The sequence below is a fragment of the Pipistrellus hanaki genome (assembly GCF_964339955.1).
Source record: "Pipistrellus hanaki genome assembly, chromosome: 3".
Taxonomy (NCBI): Eukaryota; Metazoa; Chordata; class Mammalia; order Chiroptera; family Vespertilionidae; genus Pipistrellus; species Pipistrellus hanaki.
The window spans coordinates 171,440,280-171,456,705 of NC_140505.1; the positions used below are offsets into that span (position 1 = coordinate 171,440,280).

General features: G+C 40.8%; 1 protein-coding gene across 1 annotated transcript in view; it reads left to right on the forward strand.

Moving 5' to 3' along the window:
• The window catches only part of ANO2 (anoctamin 2), a 277,160-nt gene that overhangs the window by 254,962 nt on the left and 5,772 nt on the right, over positions 1 to 16,426 (forward strand). Inside the window, exons 20-22 of the mRNA XM_084878468.1 lie at positions 5,435 to 5,587; positions 5,947 to 5,999; positions 8,049 to 8,230. Of these exons, the coding sequence (XP_084734594.1) occupies positions 5,435 to 5,587; positions 5,947 to 5,999; positions 8,049 to 8,230 (388 nt within the window). The remainder of the gene's footprint in view (positions 1 to 5,434; positions 5,588 to 5,946; positions 6,000 to 8,048; positions 8,231 to 16,426) is intronic.

Here is a 16,426-nt window from a genome sequence, read left to right on the forward strand (position 1 = left end):
CTGCATTCTGTTAAAGCTGCCTTTAGAGTTCGAACTCCATGACCCTGGCAGGGTTTGTTTACAAGTCATTCTTTCCCACTGCATATTCTGAGCTCTTGGAAGGATGACAGAGTAATCTAGTCATCTTTGTTTTCCAGCAATGAGCATGGTGGCCAGTATATAGAATGTGCTCAGTAAATGTTTGTTGGATAAATAAACTGCATGAATGAATGAATGGTGAATGATGGACATTGAGAACCCTCTTATATTTCTATTAAGACTTTGATTGTTTCCCTATGCAATAGAGATCCATGCTGAGGAACCAGCTCATGCCTTTCTTCTTGTTATCTTAGTCAGTCAACACTTGCAATTCTTTTTACACTGGGCACAGACTTTAAGTATGGGCTGATAAATAGTGATGACCTTCCCTGGCTGTGTTTTTTAACATAAGTGTTTATATTAATGAGTTGTTTCTAGCTGAATCTTTTGAGTATCTTCTTCCTGGCTTAGGAGACAAGCTCACACCAATGTGTCCCTCATTTATGCCCTTGTATTGCTTATTAGTGGGTCATAAAAGGGAGGAATCTTTAGTCCCCAGTTTTCAATCCCCTTCAGCAGACTGTGCTGCTTTTAGTAAATTATAGAAAGTTAAAAAACAAAGCTATTGTTTATTTTCATTAGAATTAAACTCTCCTAATTGACTGTTTTGACTCCAACTTTGTTCAAAGTCTTCTGTGCAAATTACACTACTGAGAACTGCTGTGTGGAAGTATTTGTACTTAGGTCTCTATCTTGCCTCACCATCACTAACTGCAATGCTTTCTGTTCAGTTTAGTTGTCTGCTTCTTTTTGTGTTTGTATTTACAGCTGATGAAAATAAGTTTGTATTTATGAAAGATGACCTCTAACATCTGTTAATGGTATAGGATGGGATAGGAGCCACGCTAAATTGTGAGGATTCAGAAAATAATGTTCATGGGACTAGGGAACAAGTCAAATAAACAAATAGAGTGATGTGTGCAAGGCATTATTGACATGATGAGAAGAGATGGCCATGGTGCCCACTGGTGAGGTAGTAGGGATTAGGGTAGAGGAGTCTTTTTAGATAAGGTTAGATTTAGGTTGAACCTGAAAGATAAATAGTAATTCAGCAGACAAAAAGAGAAGGAAAATTGCAGACAGTAGTAGTAGGTGTCTGTAAAGGCTCAAAAATGTAAAAGACATGGTTTTGAAATGGTTGGAAAACAGGCAGGTTTGGTCTCCAAGTATAGCAGTTAAATATTAGCCCTGAGACCAGAGCATAGATGGGAAGGAAATGTGTCTGGGAAAAATAAGTTAGGGTCATATCACACAGAATCTTGAATGCCAGACAAAAGATCTGGACTTTAGTTTGTGTGAGTGTGAGTGTGTGTGTGTGTGTGTGTGTGTGTGTTGGGAAGGTTGATATATACATTGAAGAATTTTAAATAAATAAAAAAATCACAGTTGTGCTCCATCAAGAGCTTTTCCATCAATCCTGACCAGTCCATTTTATTCTACCTAACATATATATTTTTTCTTTAAGCAGATGGTCCTGGAATGTCCTTGGATGCCATCTTGTTTAGTTTAACCCACTCCTCTTTGTTATTTTAACCTAAACCCAGGTAATCAAGGCCAAGATTTTAATTGTCTCCAGCATCGGGCAGGATAGGGCTGGTGGTTATTTTAAAAGGCCCCTGGCTGCTAGAAAGAGAGAGAAAACCAATGAGGTTTGTGTCCAGGAGTATTTCCAGTCTTTTTGCTTTCTGCTCGGCATTTCTGCAGTAGGCTTAGTAAAGATTTAGCTGAAAATCAACCATGGATTCTTCCCTAATTGACTTGGCCAGGTTTAATCTGTTATTGGTCAAGCCAAGCTGGCTTCTATTATGCAGTGCACTGAGGATTTCCGGCGTTGCTCTTATCCTAATGGAGGCTGGCTGTTTTTAGAAGCAAATCTTGGTGTTGGTGAAGGCCGGTATCATTGTGTCCTCTGAAGTGAATCCAGAAGGACGCCCATCTGATATAGCATTTAGACCTTTGACTACAAAGAGCGAGTCTTGTATTTGGCATTTATATGCTAGAAAATTAGGTTTTGCTTTAGTTTTATTTTTTTACTCCCTAAGAGATAAAACAAAACTTCTTATTTGTTTCTGCCTTTAGGTTGTATTGTGGAAATGCTTAGGGTACCCAGCCCAAGGAGGCAATGGGACATCTTCAGAGAGTGGCTTCTCTTGGCCCAGGGGATCAAGGAGTGACCTCAGAAGACAGTAAAGGGCTGTCCTATTACTGCAGGCCCAGCATCTCTGGCCTTTACTGAGCCCCCTCTCCTGAGGTTGTCCAGTCCTTAACACATAGATTAACATGGCTGGGGAAAGAAAAGAGACATTGTGTTGTGGGGTTGAGATAATTTGTGAGTACCATCACTGAAAGTTGTTTGTGTCAACAGAGTAGGTACAAAAGAGAGCCTGTGTCTAGAGAGTTTATGGAGTTAGAAAAGCAGACCATCAGGGCAAGCCCAGAGGAGAGGACACACGTCTGCCTCTGGAGTGCATGTGAACTAAGGAGAGGAGTGGAGAGTCCCATTTTTCCTATGATCCTGAAAGGATGTTGGATTTCCTAGAGCCATTTTCATGAGTATGGTGAGGGCATGCTGTATATATTTATGGTCATTCAGAAGTAACCTGCCCTTCCCCACCCCATCAGTCACTCTGACAAATCCTTGCTGGTGCTTTGAAGAGTTTGCACCATTTTGCTGGAGGAAGTCACTTATGTAAAGAACATTTACACTATAGAGCTTGCTCATAGAATATGCTCATAGAATCAAGATCAACTTAGAACTCTATAAAGAAAGATATAGTCATATGTATATACACAAACATACACAGATATTTTATAGGTTTTAGAAAGCCAGTCTAACATCTGATTTGCTTTCCTTATTAATTCCATTCCCCTTAACCCCCTTTGTCCTCATCCACACCCCTGACTTTAAGTGAATTCCTCAACAAAGCCTCATTTAAGAGATGCTACAGGCCCTGCATTTGAACTGCCTCCCAGAACTTGATTTTGGAAATTTCTCCTCCACAACCTCTCCCCAGTCTCCTTTGACCTTCCAGTTAGCCAGGCCATAATTCCATGGTCCAACCTTGACAAATCTGTGCCATCTGGTGCATTTTGGCACCAACTGGCACCAGTTAATCTCCTAGAGCCTTGCCGAACACCCATTGGGCATCAAAGACGATGGCAGGGACAAGGCTGTATCAGAACAATAACACACATTGTGGGCCCAAGCAAACTGCTAGTTTAAAAGCAGTTGTGCAAAAGTCCCCCATGTGTTCTCTTTCTTGAAACTTCTGCTGTGATGAGGGCTATCGCTTTGTGAACTTTCATTTTTATTTTTTAGTTTTGGATCCCAGTTCTTTTATTCTTTATTTGGGTATTCTAGAATCTTGGAGCTTGTCCAAGAGAATGAGAATCATGGTTACTAAAGCAAATCAGACCTGAAGGGAATTTAAACTATTGTCAATTTATCTATGAAGATGCAGAAGTTCATTGAAACAGAGTGAATTGTCTAAGAGCATACAGCCAGTGATTCCCAGGACTAGCAATCTAACCTCCTGATGTTTGTTTAGTGCTTTTACCTTAAGTTTGTTCTCATCTAGCATAGAAGTATGCAGCATGCATCACAGCCATCTGTATGAATTGATATTTATTCCAATTAGAGTAAAATTGCACATAATAGGTAGCATTATTGAGTAATTAAGTGGCTGACATTGTTCTAAGCACTTTATATATGCAATAACATTTACCCTTATGACAACCTCTTTAGGTTCACCTTATTATTATTATTATTATCAATTTACAATAGAAATACCTGAGACATGGAGAAATTAAATAACTTGCCCTTGGTATATAGGGAAGTCCTATTAGATCGTAACTTTCTGACACTGTGTTTGCATCAGCAAATATGTACTGAGCATCTGGAATAGATGAAGCCTCTTCTAGTGAGAAATAAAGACCTGTGAGTAGCTCTATCCCAATAGCACATAGTAATGGCTGCAACAGGCATGTACAAGGAAAGGGCATTGGAGTGGTCTTGGGGATGCATAGGAGTTTGCTAGCTTGAGAATGAATGAATGCTTTTTGTGCACAAATGGATAATGTGTTCAGGGGAAAATCAGGAGGATAAGAAGTTCAGGGTGCTAAAAGGCAGAAGCATGATGGTATGGTAAAGATGTTGGTAGACAGGGCTAGAGAGGCAGTTTGGGTGCCAACTATGAAGTACCAGCATTCCAAGATAAGTAATTTGGATTATTTCCAGTAAACAGAGAGGAGCCAAGGGAAAATTTTATGAGTATGGAAGTGACAGAATCAGGACCCAAAAGACTATAGAAGCATGGGATGACTGGGGACAAGGACACCAGTGAGGAGGTTGATGCAGTTGTCCAGGTGGAAATGAGGGCCTGGACTCCTAACAGCAGCATCTGTTGTGCACAGACTGTTTCTGCTTGTTTTTCATGCTCCTACTGGGGCTTGGAATGCTTTCTTTCATCCAGTCTTGTTGGAACTGCAAGACCATCTTTGAAGACTAACCTTAGGTGTTTGATACGGAGAGTCTTAGAACAGGCATACTCGCTCCCTCCCTTGTGCTCTGCTGTCTCTGTACATTCTTCTTCCTCCCTCGGCACACATAAAGTCGTGTTGCACGTCTTTGTGTACATTCCTCTTTTCTGCTTACACCCAGCTCCTTGAAGGCAGAACCAGACCTCTGCCTTCTTAAATACTTGGCACAGTGCCTGACATTCAGTGAACTCTCAATAAATGTGAGATGAATGAATAAACTTACTAAATAAAGGCAGCAACTATGGATATGGAAAGAACAGGCCAAATTTGGGAGACGATTTTTTTTAAGTTACATCAGGGTTTGGAAAGCCATGGCCCATGGGCCAAACCCAGCCCCCTTCTTTACTGCTTTTGTAAATAAAGTTTTGTGGGAACACAACCAAGCTCATCTGTCTACGTTTTGTCTGTAGCTGCTTTCATGCTACAATGGCAGAGTTAATTCATTGTGACAAGACCAGATGGCCTGCAAATGCAAAACTGTTTACTCTCTGGGCCTTTGCTGTTAAAGTTTGTCACCTTTAAGTTAAGTGGCCAGGATCAGTGAATGGAAAAAAAAGGGGGGTGATGGAGAGGAAAAAGTTAAGACTTTTCCTTTTCTCTTCTCTAGTACAGCACTTGTGTCCCCGGTGATAGCATTGACCAGTAGGCCTGCAGGGACTGAGAAAGCAACACCCAGGATTGTGGGGCAAGAACAAAAAGGGAGCCTAAGAGAGTAAGGTAGAAAGAGACCATATAAGGAACATCAGGGCCATGAGCGGAGTTGATCTACATCCTGTTTCTCCCTGGTGAAGTTTCTTGTGCTTGTCCTCTCTTTCAGTCATCCAGTTTGGCTTTGTCACCATCTTTGTGGCCTCCTTTCCTCTGGCACCTGTGTTTGCCCTCCTCAACAATGTCATTGAAGTGCGGCTGGATGCAAAGAAGTTTGTCACGGAGCTGAGGCGGCCAGATGCTGTGAGAACTAAAGATATTGGTATGTCCCCTGTTTAGAGGCAGTAGAAAACCCATCCCCACCACCACCTTCTCACTGTGTTGGGAATCCATAAGGTTGGGGAAGCCATTGCTTCTTCACACCTTTGAACTTCTCATTCTCATCCTCATCCTCAGATCTTCAGATACAGGGAGGCTTTCGGAGGCTACATTATCCACCCCCAGTTGTGCCCCTGGTCTCTAGACAGGAGAGTACTTAGACTTCTTCAGACAAGCCTACTCCTGAGGCCCCAGCCACCCTTCCCCAGTAACATGCCTGCAGAGCATCACGCTGAGCCACAAGGTTGTCATCACTGGGCCAAGGGCGGGAGTGAGCCAGACGCCTTCCATTCTGTCTTACAGGGATTTGGTTTGACATTCTCTCCGGAATTGGCAAGTTCTCTGTTATCAGCAATGTAAGTGCTTATATTCATGAAAACCTAACTCTGTGGGAAGGGCATTCCTGAGGAGCTCAGGTTTTACAAGCAGGATACCAGTCCTTGTCACCTCTCAGTCTTTTCCATTTGGAACTTTATTTAAGATAGACCCCTGGTTAATAGTGTGTACAAGCTTCTAACTCATCATGCTGTTGCCAGAAGCATGCCACTTAATTGTTAATTTCATTAAGAGTAAGAAGGGTAATTACCCACCACAATGCAAAACTTCTTAAGAGGCAAAATCAGATCTTTGCTCAGAGCCAAGAATAATAAGGAAAGAATTCCACGTATCTATCCATCTCTTTCCTTTCTTTTCTACTCCCGAGCTAAACAATACCTGGAGCATTGCCCAGGCTGCAATTCCTAATTAGAGTTCCTCAAGGTTGTCAATGTGAAGTCTTAATTATCCCCAGGGACTCTGGCACTGCGTGGGTGAAGATAGGACGTGGAAGAAGAGGGGTCCTACCTGTTGTGACTTCCTTAACTGCCTTGCCAGACATGTCCACATTTCAAAGGAAATCCTGCTGGGCCCAAGCCAACAGCTCCTTTTGCTTCTGCCTTCTGTACGGATGGTAGCCAGTCAGGGCCCCTTCTTCCATCTCCCAAGTAAATATCAACCAGATCAGTGAACACCAAGAAGCCCACAGCCTATTTTCTCTTGGAAGAGAAACATTGATCTTAGGAGAGACTTAGTTCTGTATCAAGAACACATAAACTGGCTGGAGAGATGTGACGGGAGGCAGAGAGAATCAGCTCATTGCATTTTGAATGTTTGATGTAGGAAACACACATTTTGAGAAATAAGGTACAATTTGGAAAATAGATCAATAGCTTCTGTAAAAGTCCTTATCTCTGAGCTCTCATAGCCAACTTACCTGGCTTTTCCACCTTTGCCATGTTTGGAGTTGTATCTACTAAAAAAGAGGCCCTGAGTACTATCTACCTATAAGTACTTTCTACCTATACAGTAGAAGGAAACTAAGTTGTGCTTTACTGACCTCTCTAAGACTTTTTGACTTATCTTTGAAAATGTAAAAGAATAAGAGTATCCATCAAACAGGATCATTAAACTAGATGATAAAAGGACTGATAGCCAGTGCTCAGGTGTAGCTGTGATTGTTAATAAGTATGTTACTCATTCTCAGATATGGTTATGACCATCCACACTCATGTGTACCTTGAGAAAACAATGCCTAAACTACATTTTTAAAAGGGGCTTTAATTGTTGATGTGGAATATAGTATAAACACTTGCCAAAAAGATTTAATATTTTCCTTGCAGAAAGTATGTCCACATTCAAACATATAATTATTCATTTGTCATTTGGTTTGCTCCATAGACATTTATAGAATGCTTAGATATGCCAGATGCTATGTTGGGTATGTGTGGCTCCATCCAGGAGGACCCAATCATTTACCCTCTGTGTCTCACTTTTCCTAAGTAAAATGAATAAAAGAATTATTTCCATTATATAATATGCCAAAAAGTTCCAAGAGGTCATGGTCAAAACTGAGGAAAGTGTTGAATCACATCCTTGGTATTCCTGGCTTCTCATGTCACTCAGGGGTAGATATACCTGGTCATTCAGAATCTTTGCTCACTGTACTTAAGTGGCACTTGCATCATTTAGTAATTTTCTCTGAAAGTCTTCCACTCTGCTTTGGCTTGGTCAATACCAACTATCTTAGAGGTGATTTATTCCCTCCAGCACCAAATTGTCCAAATGGTTTAGCATTCTTTTCTACAGTGGTTGTAATTTACTCCCCTCACAGCCACTGTCTTATGGATTTGCTTATACATGGCAAACGTGGAAAAAGCCAGGTAAGTCAGCTATCAGAGCTGAGAGATAAGGACTTTTATATCAATCAGAGCAGAAGCTCTGGATGGAGAACCCAAGAGGGGATAGTCAGATGGGCCCAGTGCCAACTGGATAGCATCCATCCTGACCTCTTAGCCAGATGGGTCCTATGCCAACCGGACAGCATCCATCCTGACCTCTCCTCAAGTGCTTGTGGTTTTGTTCCTCAGGCTTTTGTCATTGCCATCACCTCCGACTTTATCCCCCGCCTTGTGTACCAGTACTCCTATAGTCACAACGGGACTCTGCATGGCTTTGTCAACCACACCCTCTCCTTTTTCAACGTCAGTCAGCTGAAGGAGGGAACACAACCTGAAAACTCACAGTTTGACCAGGATGTTCAGTTCTGCAGGTAAAGTAATGATGAGGAGGAGGGAGGCAAAGGACCTGAAATGGTAGATCCAAATAATTATCTGGATGACCTAGACTTAGATTATTTTCCTTTCCCTCTGTCTTCTAACCCACCCCCAATTTCTATAAATTAATTTCCATAAATCAACAAATACTTATTGAGTGCCTTTTGTTAGACACTGTGGAGCAAACAAAGAAGTATATAACCTCTTCTTTACCATCCAGGGGTTTATGGTTTGATTAAGAAGAAAACAAACAGAACATACAGGAAATAGCAGGTTATTCAGTGATTATATCTAATATGGACCATAAACATTGTGGGTATTCAGAGGAGAGTGAGATCGCTGTTGGTTAGAATGGAGAAGGTAAGCTTCCTGGAGGGGCCAAGAGGAATTCTAGGACTCTAGGCAGGGAGTCACCATCAACAAAGTTGTGGGGGTATTAGATAAATACTTAGGGGGCTAGGTGATGTAGTTAGCAAAGAATGTTCTTAAGAGAATAATATAGGCAATACAATATAGGTAGAAATTCCTAGGATAATATAAGCCAAAAACATTGTTGAACTTGAATAAATAGGATAAAATAGTTGATGGGAAATTTTGAAATCTTATAAGAATTTTAATGTGATATAATAAGATATTGATCTTTTTAGAGACAAGGAATGACAGGATAAAGGTAGGCTTAGGAAAATTGATCTGGTCTTATTGAGGAAGATAAACTAGAATTGGGGGAATTCAGGGAAGGCAGCTAAGTTGCTGCATCATTCAGATATGAACCATAGTGGGAACAGACCAGGTAGTGGAAGAGAAAGAGAAAAAAATGAACTATTTTATTAACATATTGCAAAGTTAGTGATAAGATACATTAGAGAGAGTCTGAGTTAAAGATATCTTCAAAGTTTGGATTCAAGTCAGAGGACTAGGAAATTGTGGGTCCATTGACAGAGATGGGGATGACACTGAGTGAATCTAATTTTATGGTACATGTAATAAATTTTATTTCAATTATGTTGCATTGAAAATATTGGCAGGAAATCCAAGGATAAATTTTCACCTAACTCCTAGACATAAGCTGGAATTCCAGAGAAGTCCAGATTAGAGTTATGATTAAAAATTTAAATGCAGGGATTATTGAAGTCAAAAGCCAGAAAACTCTCCATTATTTACCCAAGAAGGGCAAATAAAGAGAATATTAAAGAGTACTAAATTATTTAACACTTTTGTACCCTGATCAAAGATCATACCTCATAAATAAAAATATAGAACAATAACTACAACAAAAATAAAAACCTAGGGAAAGGTATGGTTGGGAAAATATAAGACTTTCTTGGACAATCCCTAGTGGTATCTGACGTAAAAGCTATCGATGACTCCATTGAAGAAGCAGTGTTTCAACTGTGTTTTCAGCAGTTATGACCCTGGGCATGTCTGTAATACTTTCACACTTGGGACACCTTGGTATTCAAGATCAGCCATTTGTAAAATGGCTGCTTCAGTTCAAAAGTTCAAAATGAATTGGTCTTTCAACCTAGATGGCTGAGTTAAACAACCTTACTAATTTCTGACTTAATTAAGTAGAAGGGTATTCTGGACCCAGGACCAGTAACTTAAGCCAACCAAGAAAAAAATCAAAATCAGAGACCAGATTAAATTTATTCATAGACATCAATTTATATCAGCCTCAATGTTTTAGGAATTTTTATACCTAGGGCTATGGAGACTCTAGCTCTTAGAATAAAGACATATGCCAACAGATTTGCTATTGAACTATGCACTACCCAGGGCCACTCTTCTGTGTGTTTGGAGTATTAGACTGTCCAGGTTGCTGGATTTTGGTCTGTGGATCTAACGGACATACTTCTACTGCTCAGAGAAGATCTGTACCCGCTCTAGGCCTTTTCTAGTAGCACCTAGATCTGCTCCAGCAGAGTCCATGGATTCAGTCAACAGGTTTACATTAAATAAGCAGGCACTGAAAAGTGCAAATTATATAATAATTTTTATCACTGGAACTTACCACAGAAATCATCTTGTTGAAACTCCTCATTCCACATGAAAAGAAACTGAGGCTTAGAAAGTTGAAGAATCCCCCAAGATCACAGAGGTTTCTGTGACAGATCCTAAGCTAAAATTCTTATCTATCCAAGAACACAAACCTCCAACCCCATGTGTTTGGTGGGGAAGGGGAGGGAAGGAACAATAGCAGTGTGTCTTGCAGTATGTGGAGGCAAGGCTAACACTATCTGTTTCTTTAGTTAGTCTGGAAGCACTGAGGTTTGCTGATATTTCCCCTGGCTATCAGATTTTCTAGTAATACATATGAATATGCTTTCCAGATATATCAGTGGCCTAAACTGCCTTAAACACAAAATGACTTTAATGACCCCCATAGTGAAAGTGGAGGGTAAACCTACTTTTAGGCAAGGTTTGATTCAACCAAGTTTTCTCTAACCAAATCTTTCATCATCTCCCAAGTCCATTTCAATTGACGTTGTCTATAGCTTTAAGATCTGCATGACTGCCGGCAGCTACCGGCCATTGGAATAAAAGCCCATAATTCTTTCCCAATGACCCCAGCAAAAGTCTCATTGCAGCTCATTTATTAGGATCAGTATGCATGCCCTACCCATAAACAATCATTCTAACCAGAGAAATGTGATACTCTCCATGGCTTTGGGGCCATTGATGTGGGGTTTGGAGGGTGAAATCATCTCCAGCTGAAGCACATGATCTCTGAGTTGGAGGTAGTTCCCTAGTGGGAAGACAAGATGAATGGATACCACTTGGCTAAAACAACACATGCCCAGGACATCAGGTAATAGTATACATGGATCAGACTCAGCTTTATTGTATCCACCTTCAGAGTCACCAGATTTTCTAGTCAGTTGTAAGACCCTAGTAATTCTTCTCTCCGTTGTTTCAATGCAAGTCGATGGGATTTTGGGTTATCTGTACCCCCCCTCCTTTTAATTTAAATTCTTTAGTGTTTAAAGTATTACATATGTCTCCTATTTCTCCCATTGACCTCTTCCTGGCTGTTCACATCCCCCAGCACATGCCCTCATCCCCCTACTATCTGTGTCCTTGGGTTATGCTTATGTACATGCATACGAGTCCTTTGGTTGATCTCTTACCCTCCCCTCCCTTGCTTTCCCTCTGATGTTCAATGGTCTGTTCAGTGCTTCTATGTCTCTGGATCTATTTTTGTTCATTAGTTTACTTTGTTCATTATACTCCACAAATGAGTGAGATCGTGTGACATTTATCTTTCTCTGACTGGCTTATTTCACTTAGCATAATGCTCTCCACGTCATCCATGCTGTTGCAAGTGGTAAGAGTTCCTTTTCTTACAGCAGCATAATATACCATTGTGGCCCCCCTCTTTAAAAAATTCTGTGATTGAGTGGCAAAATTATCAATAGTTGCATGCATGGGGAGTGTATTCTATATTTCCAACAAGAAATTTTATTCACAGAAAATAGATCATTCCAGAATCAAATCAAAATGATCTTTGAAACATCCAATTTTTTTTCTCATTTAGTACCAGTGAGGATTATAAATTCACTAATTCAACTGGTTTTGAGGCCTTAATGGCTTGCCATTGGTTATGTGATAGAGAATAAGACACAGTGCCTCCCTCACGGTAAAGGAGATGAATAAGTAAATAAGCAATTAAAATATAGTTTTAATAATTTACAATGGTGTCACTTCAGGGAGCTCTGAGAGCCCTGAGGGCAGAGGCAATGCACTTCTCTCAGACTTAAGAGGTCAGGGGAAGCTTCAGGGAGGTGGAATTTGAAGAATGAACAAAAAAGTTGAAAGTCCTCATTCACATGACCAAGCTGGCCTGGGTGGTGAGCAGGATGAGAAGAGCAATGCTGGATGGTAAAGGGGGTGTTCAGGAGAGAAGGAGATCCAGGGAGAGCAATGTCTTCCAAGTGGGAGGGAGGGGAGGAGTTTGTGCTTGCTCAGTGATTAGGGCTGGAGTGATAGAGGTCAGTTATGAGAGATGAGATTGGAAGAAGGGACGTAAGTCAGACCAAGAAGAGCATGTTGATCATTTGGAAGTGTATAGATTCCCTTTCAGGGCAGCACAGAGCCACTGAGGGACTTAAAGGAGCAGTGATAAGCTCAAACTTTTCACTGGTGTTATCTCTGTCTGAGATGCCCTACTCAACAGGGTGAGCAGACACCTAGAGAACATGGGCAGCTTATATCTAGACAAACCCTATCAAATTGGTGTATTTTGCAGGCTACCTTTCCTAGATGGGTGAGAATCTTAATAGAAACTTCTACCTCAGATGGTCCTACTCAGTGCATGCTGTGTAACCTTGTCTAGGTAATCAAATTCTCTGGAGATTTAGGAGGTTGAAGCATAATTTATTAATGTCTTTGTAAGCTAGGAATTGTCAATGGCTATGAAAAAAGTAAAACAGAGAGAAGGAGATAATGGAAGGGAGGAAGAGGGAAAGAGGAAGAGACAGAGATAGATGGGGAATGGGGAAGGGACTATAAGAGAGAGAGAGAAAGAAAGAGAGAGAGAGAGAGAGAGAGAGAGAGAGAGAGAGAGAGAGAGAGAGAGAGTGAGAGATTGTGAGATTTTAAGAAACAGAGACAATTCTGTAGCTAGCCCCAAAGCCTGCATTTAAAACTGCTTCCATGGTGGGATTTGAAATTTGCCCTGATTTTCTAACAAATAGTGTTGGGAACTCATTCTTATTCTTAGCTTTCAGTGACCTCTAAAAATAAATGTGATCAAATAAAACAGGTCTCCGGATCCAATAAAACCTTGCCAGGAAAGAAATATCTTTAAAATAGCAATAAAAGTTAAGGCAGGTCTCTAGGTCCCAGCATTTTTGCAGCAACATTGGCCTCAACCATCTAACCACTCTGGGAGGGGTGCTCCATAAGCAATCCAGTGATGTCAATGTATAGGCTGATTAGTACCCATTTGACAAGGTCAAAATACCGCTATGTCCTGCAGGATGGACGATGTCTTGGGCTCCTGGCTTAGCTGGAAGGGAGCAGAGTGATCAGCAGGACAGGGCCTGGCCATGGATCTGGGTGCTAGCCTGGAGGAGCCGACCTGGGTGTGGTCAATCCAATGGGTCTATTTGGAGGTGCTGAGCCTGAAGACACAGCATCTTTGGTGGCCTCTGTTGGGTTTTTCTGCAGGACCTAAGTTCTTTCATACCCTGAGGTCCTGTAAAAGCTTTGAAGAGGCGAGTTTCCTTCCAGCCCATGGCTGCCCCTCATCTGCTTCTTGCTGAAACCAGAGGTAAAGTCAGCTTTTCTGGGTGTTGCCTTTCCTGATCTTTATCAACCACTGGATTGACATGGTTCTCTTAGTTCCTAATTGGCTGTAGCCTTTTCTCTTGCTAAAGGCCAAGTTCAGAAGGCAGTTTTAAGTAGATCAGATGGTATGAACATATTGTATGTAATTATGTTCAGCATTAATATAACATTAATTTCCACAGAGACTTGTTCAGAAATGCATTTATTAACTAATTTGTATTGAAACTAAAATCTCATTTAAAAAAAAAACACAACTACTGATTGTTGATGACCAACTCCTCAGTTTGTAATTTAGGCACCCTTCTTGTCCACAGTGATTGAGTCCTGTGACAAGTTGTGGCAGATGTCACTGGCACTGGTCACCCCTCAAAGTGAGGATGGGAAGGGGACATCTGAGCCAGAAGTCTTTTTTCCCCCTCTCTGCACCAACTGTAAAATGAGGACTTAGAATAAATAACCACCAAAGATTCTTTCCTGCTTTAAAAAAGTAATAGTAATGACACTTTCAATATATTAATCAATTCCTACAAAAATTCTAAACATTACAGGCAAGCTCTCTAACTTTGTACCACATGTACCCTAACCCCTGCCTGGTCCTAGGCATCTTCCCAACAGTGATCTTTTTTCAGACATTTTTCTTTGCATTCATATCAAATGAATTTGGAGAACCTTTAAGGTATTGTTTCATGGGTTTGTTTTATAATAATGTAATATATTTTGACATGGGAACTTTATATATTTAGGTAATATATAAATTCCACTCAATCAATGTAATTTTTCTTAGTGTTAGATCCAGGAAAAAAAATTAATGTAATCTTAAAGCTAAAATATAATGTTGATTTTTGTACCATCTTCACTTATTTTATGGGAGTCTGTCTCAGTTAACACTATAACTTTGCTCCTGAAAGCTAAGTATAAAAACATATTTGAGTCAGCTGAATATTGCCATTAATTACATTCTTCTTTTGAATTTTTGAACCTATTTTTACTATAAAAGTAGTTATCCATATTTATAAATGTATATATGAAAGACTCTCTTCTCAGCCCCCTAGTTCTGTATGTATGTGTATGTATAATTGTGTATGTGTATATTTGCATGAATATATGTATATATACATGTATTATATATAATACATATCATATAAATTATAGAATTTAAAATTTATATATTACATAATTAATGTATTGGTTATATTAATTATGAATATATAATTATTTATTATATCTTATATAAATATAAGGAAAAGATTCTCTTCTCAGCCCCTACCCTAGTCATTCTCTTCCAGAAGAAATCATTGTTTCCATTTTCTGTAGAAGTCTCAAGAAATCACATGCACATGTGTTGTCTTATTTAATTCTCACTGTCTTTCTTTCATGTTCAGTGTACACACACACATGTATGTATTTGTTTACTCATGGTTGGGGTGAGAGAGATGGTGTATGTATCATTGGTGTACTCAGCACTTAGAGGCACGTTTTGTCAGCTCCACTTATGGATTAGAAAGCTGAGAATCAAAGATGTGAAATAACTTACCAGGTCCTTACAGTTAGTGACATAGCCATTCCAAGTGCTCACTTGCTTTTTAGACACTCTAGTTGTTTCATTATGAAAGACACTCCTTTTTAGAAGACTAAAGAGGACTTTCAAAGTTAATGTTAAGTCCCAAAGAAAATAAAGGAGGACTGGAGGTGTGAGAATGAGATCTGGGAATGATTCCTAAAATTATATCTGCGAGCTTAAACCCCTGCCAGTAGATGCAGGAAGCGACCAGATATGGGTCACCCAGTGCCTGGCTGCCCAGTAGGATTGTAGGAAAACCAAGTTCCCTAAACCAGGGGAAAAGGTCTGGTTTCAGAAAATACTTGAGCTGATGGGAATGAAGCAGAAGTTAATTCCCACCAACCTGAGGCTTGCCTACATTTACATGGACATAGATCCTGAGAGAAGCTCCTTGCAGTTGTGGCATTGGCTGAAGGAAACTTGGGGCATCTGCTCTTGAGTACTCAGAAATCCTCCTAGAAAGAAGGGAGGAACAAGGAGCATAGGTGAATGTGTTCTGTCCTCTTTTAACAGAAGGGGTATGTTTCATAAGTAACCTTAGTCAAAGGAGAAAGAATAGTTATTACTTACTTGGCATATATATCTGACAAGAGGCCTGGTGCACGAAATTCGTGTGTGTGTGTTTGTGTGTGTGTGTGTGTGTGTGTGTGTGTGTGTGTTCCTCAGCTCAGCCTGCAACCTCTCCAATCTGGGACCCTTGAGGAATGCCTGACTGCCCACTCACAATCCAGGACTGCAGGCTCCCAACTGCTCACCTTCCTGCCTGATTGCCCCTAACTGCTTCTGCCTGCCAGCCTGATCACCCCCTAACTACTCCCTTGCCAGCCTGATTGATGCCTAACTGCCCACCTCTTTGCCCAATTACCCCTAATTGCCCTTTACTGTCAGCCTGGTTGCCCAAACTGCCCTCTTCTGCAGGCCTGGTCCCCCTCAACTGTCCTCCCTGCTGGCCTGGTCATCCACAACTGCCCTCCCCTACTGGCCATCTTGTGGCAGCCATCTTGTGTCCACATGGGGGCAGCCATCATTGCCACATGGAGGTGGCCATCTGGTGTGTTAGAGTGGTGGTCAATTTGCATATTACCTCTTTATTATATAGGATAAGTCAGGTGGGATGCTGAGTGCCCTTCACTGACATTTCATCTTCATTACAACTCTGTGAGATGCAGAAAACTGAGGCCCATTTCATAGACAATGGCCTAGGCCATCAGAATGTTTGTAGAGGGCATAGAACTGAAATGGTGGGGGTGGCATCAAGACACCTGACTCCAAAGCCCATGCTTTTGCCAATTCTGTGTCCTGGGCTTAGAAACAAAACAGACAAAACAGATAACTATTACCA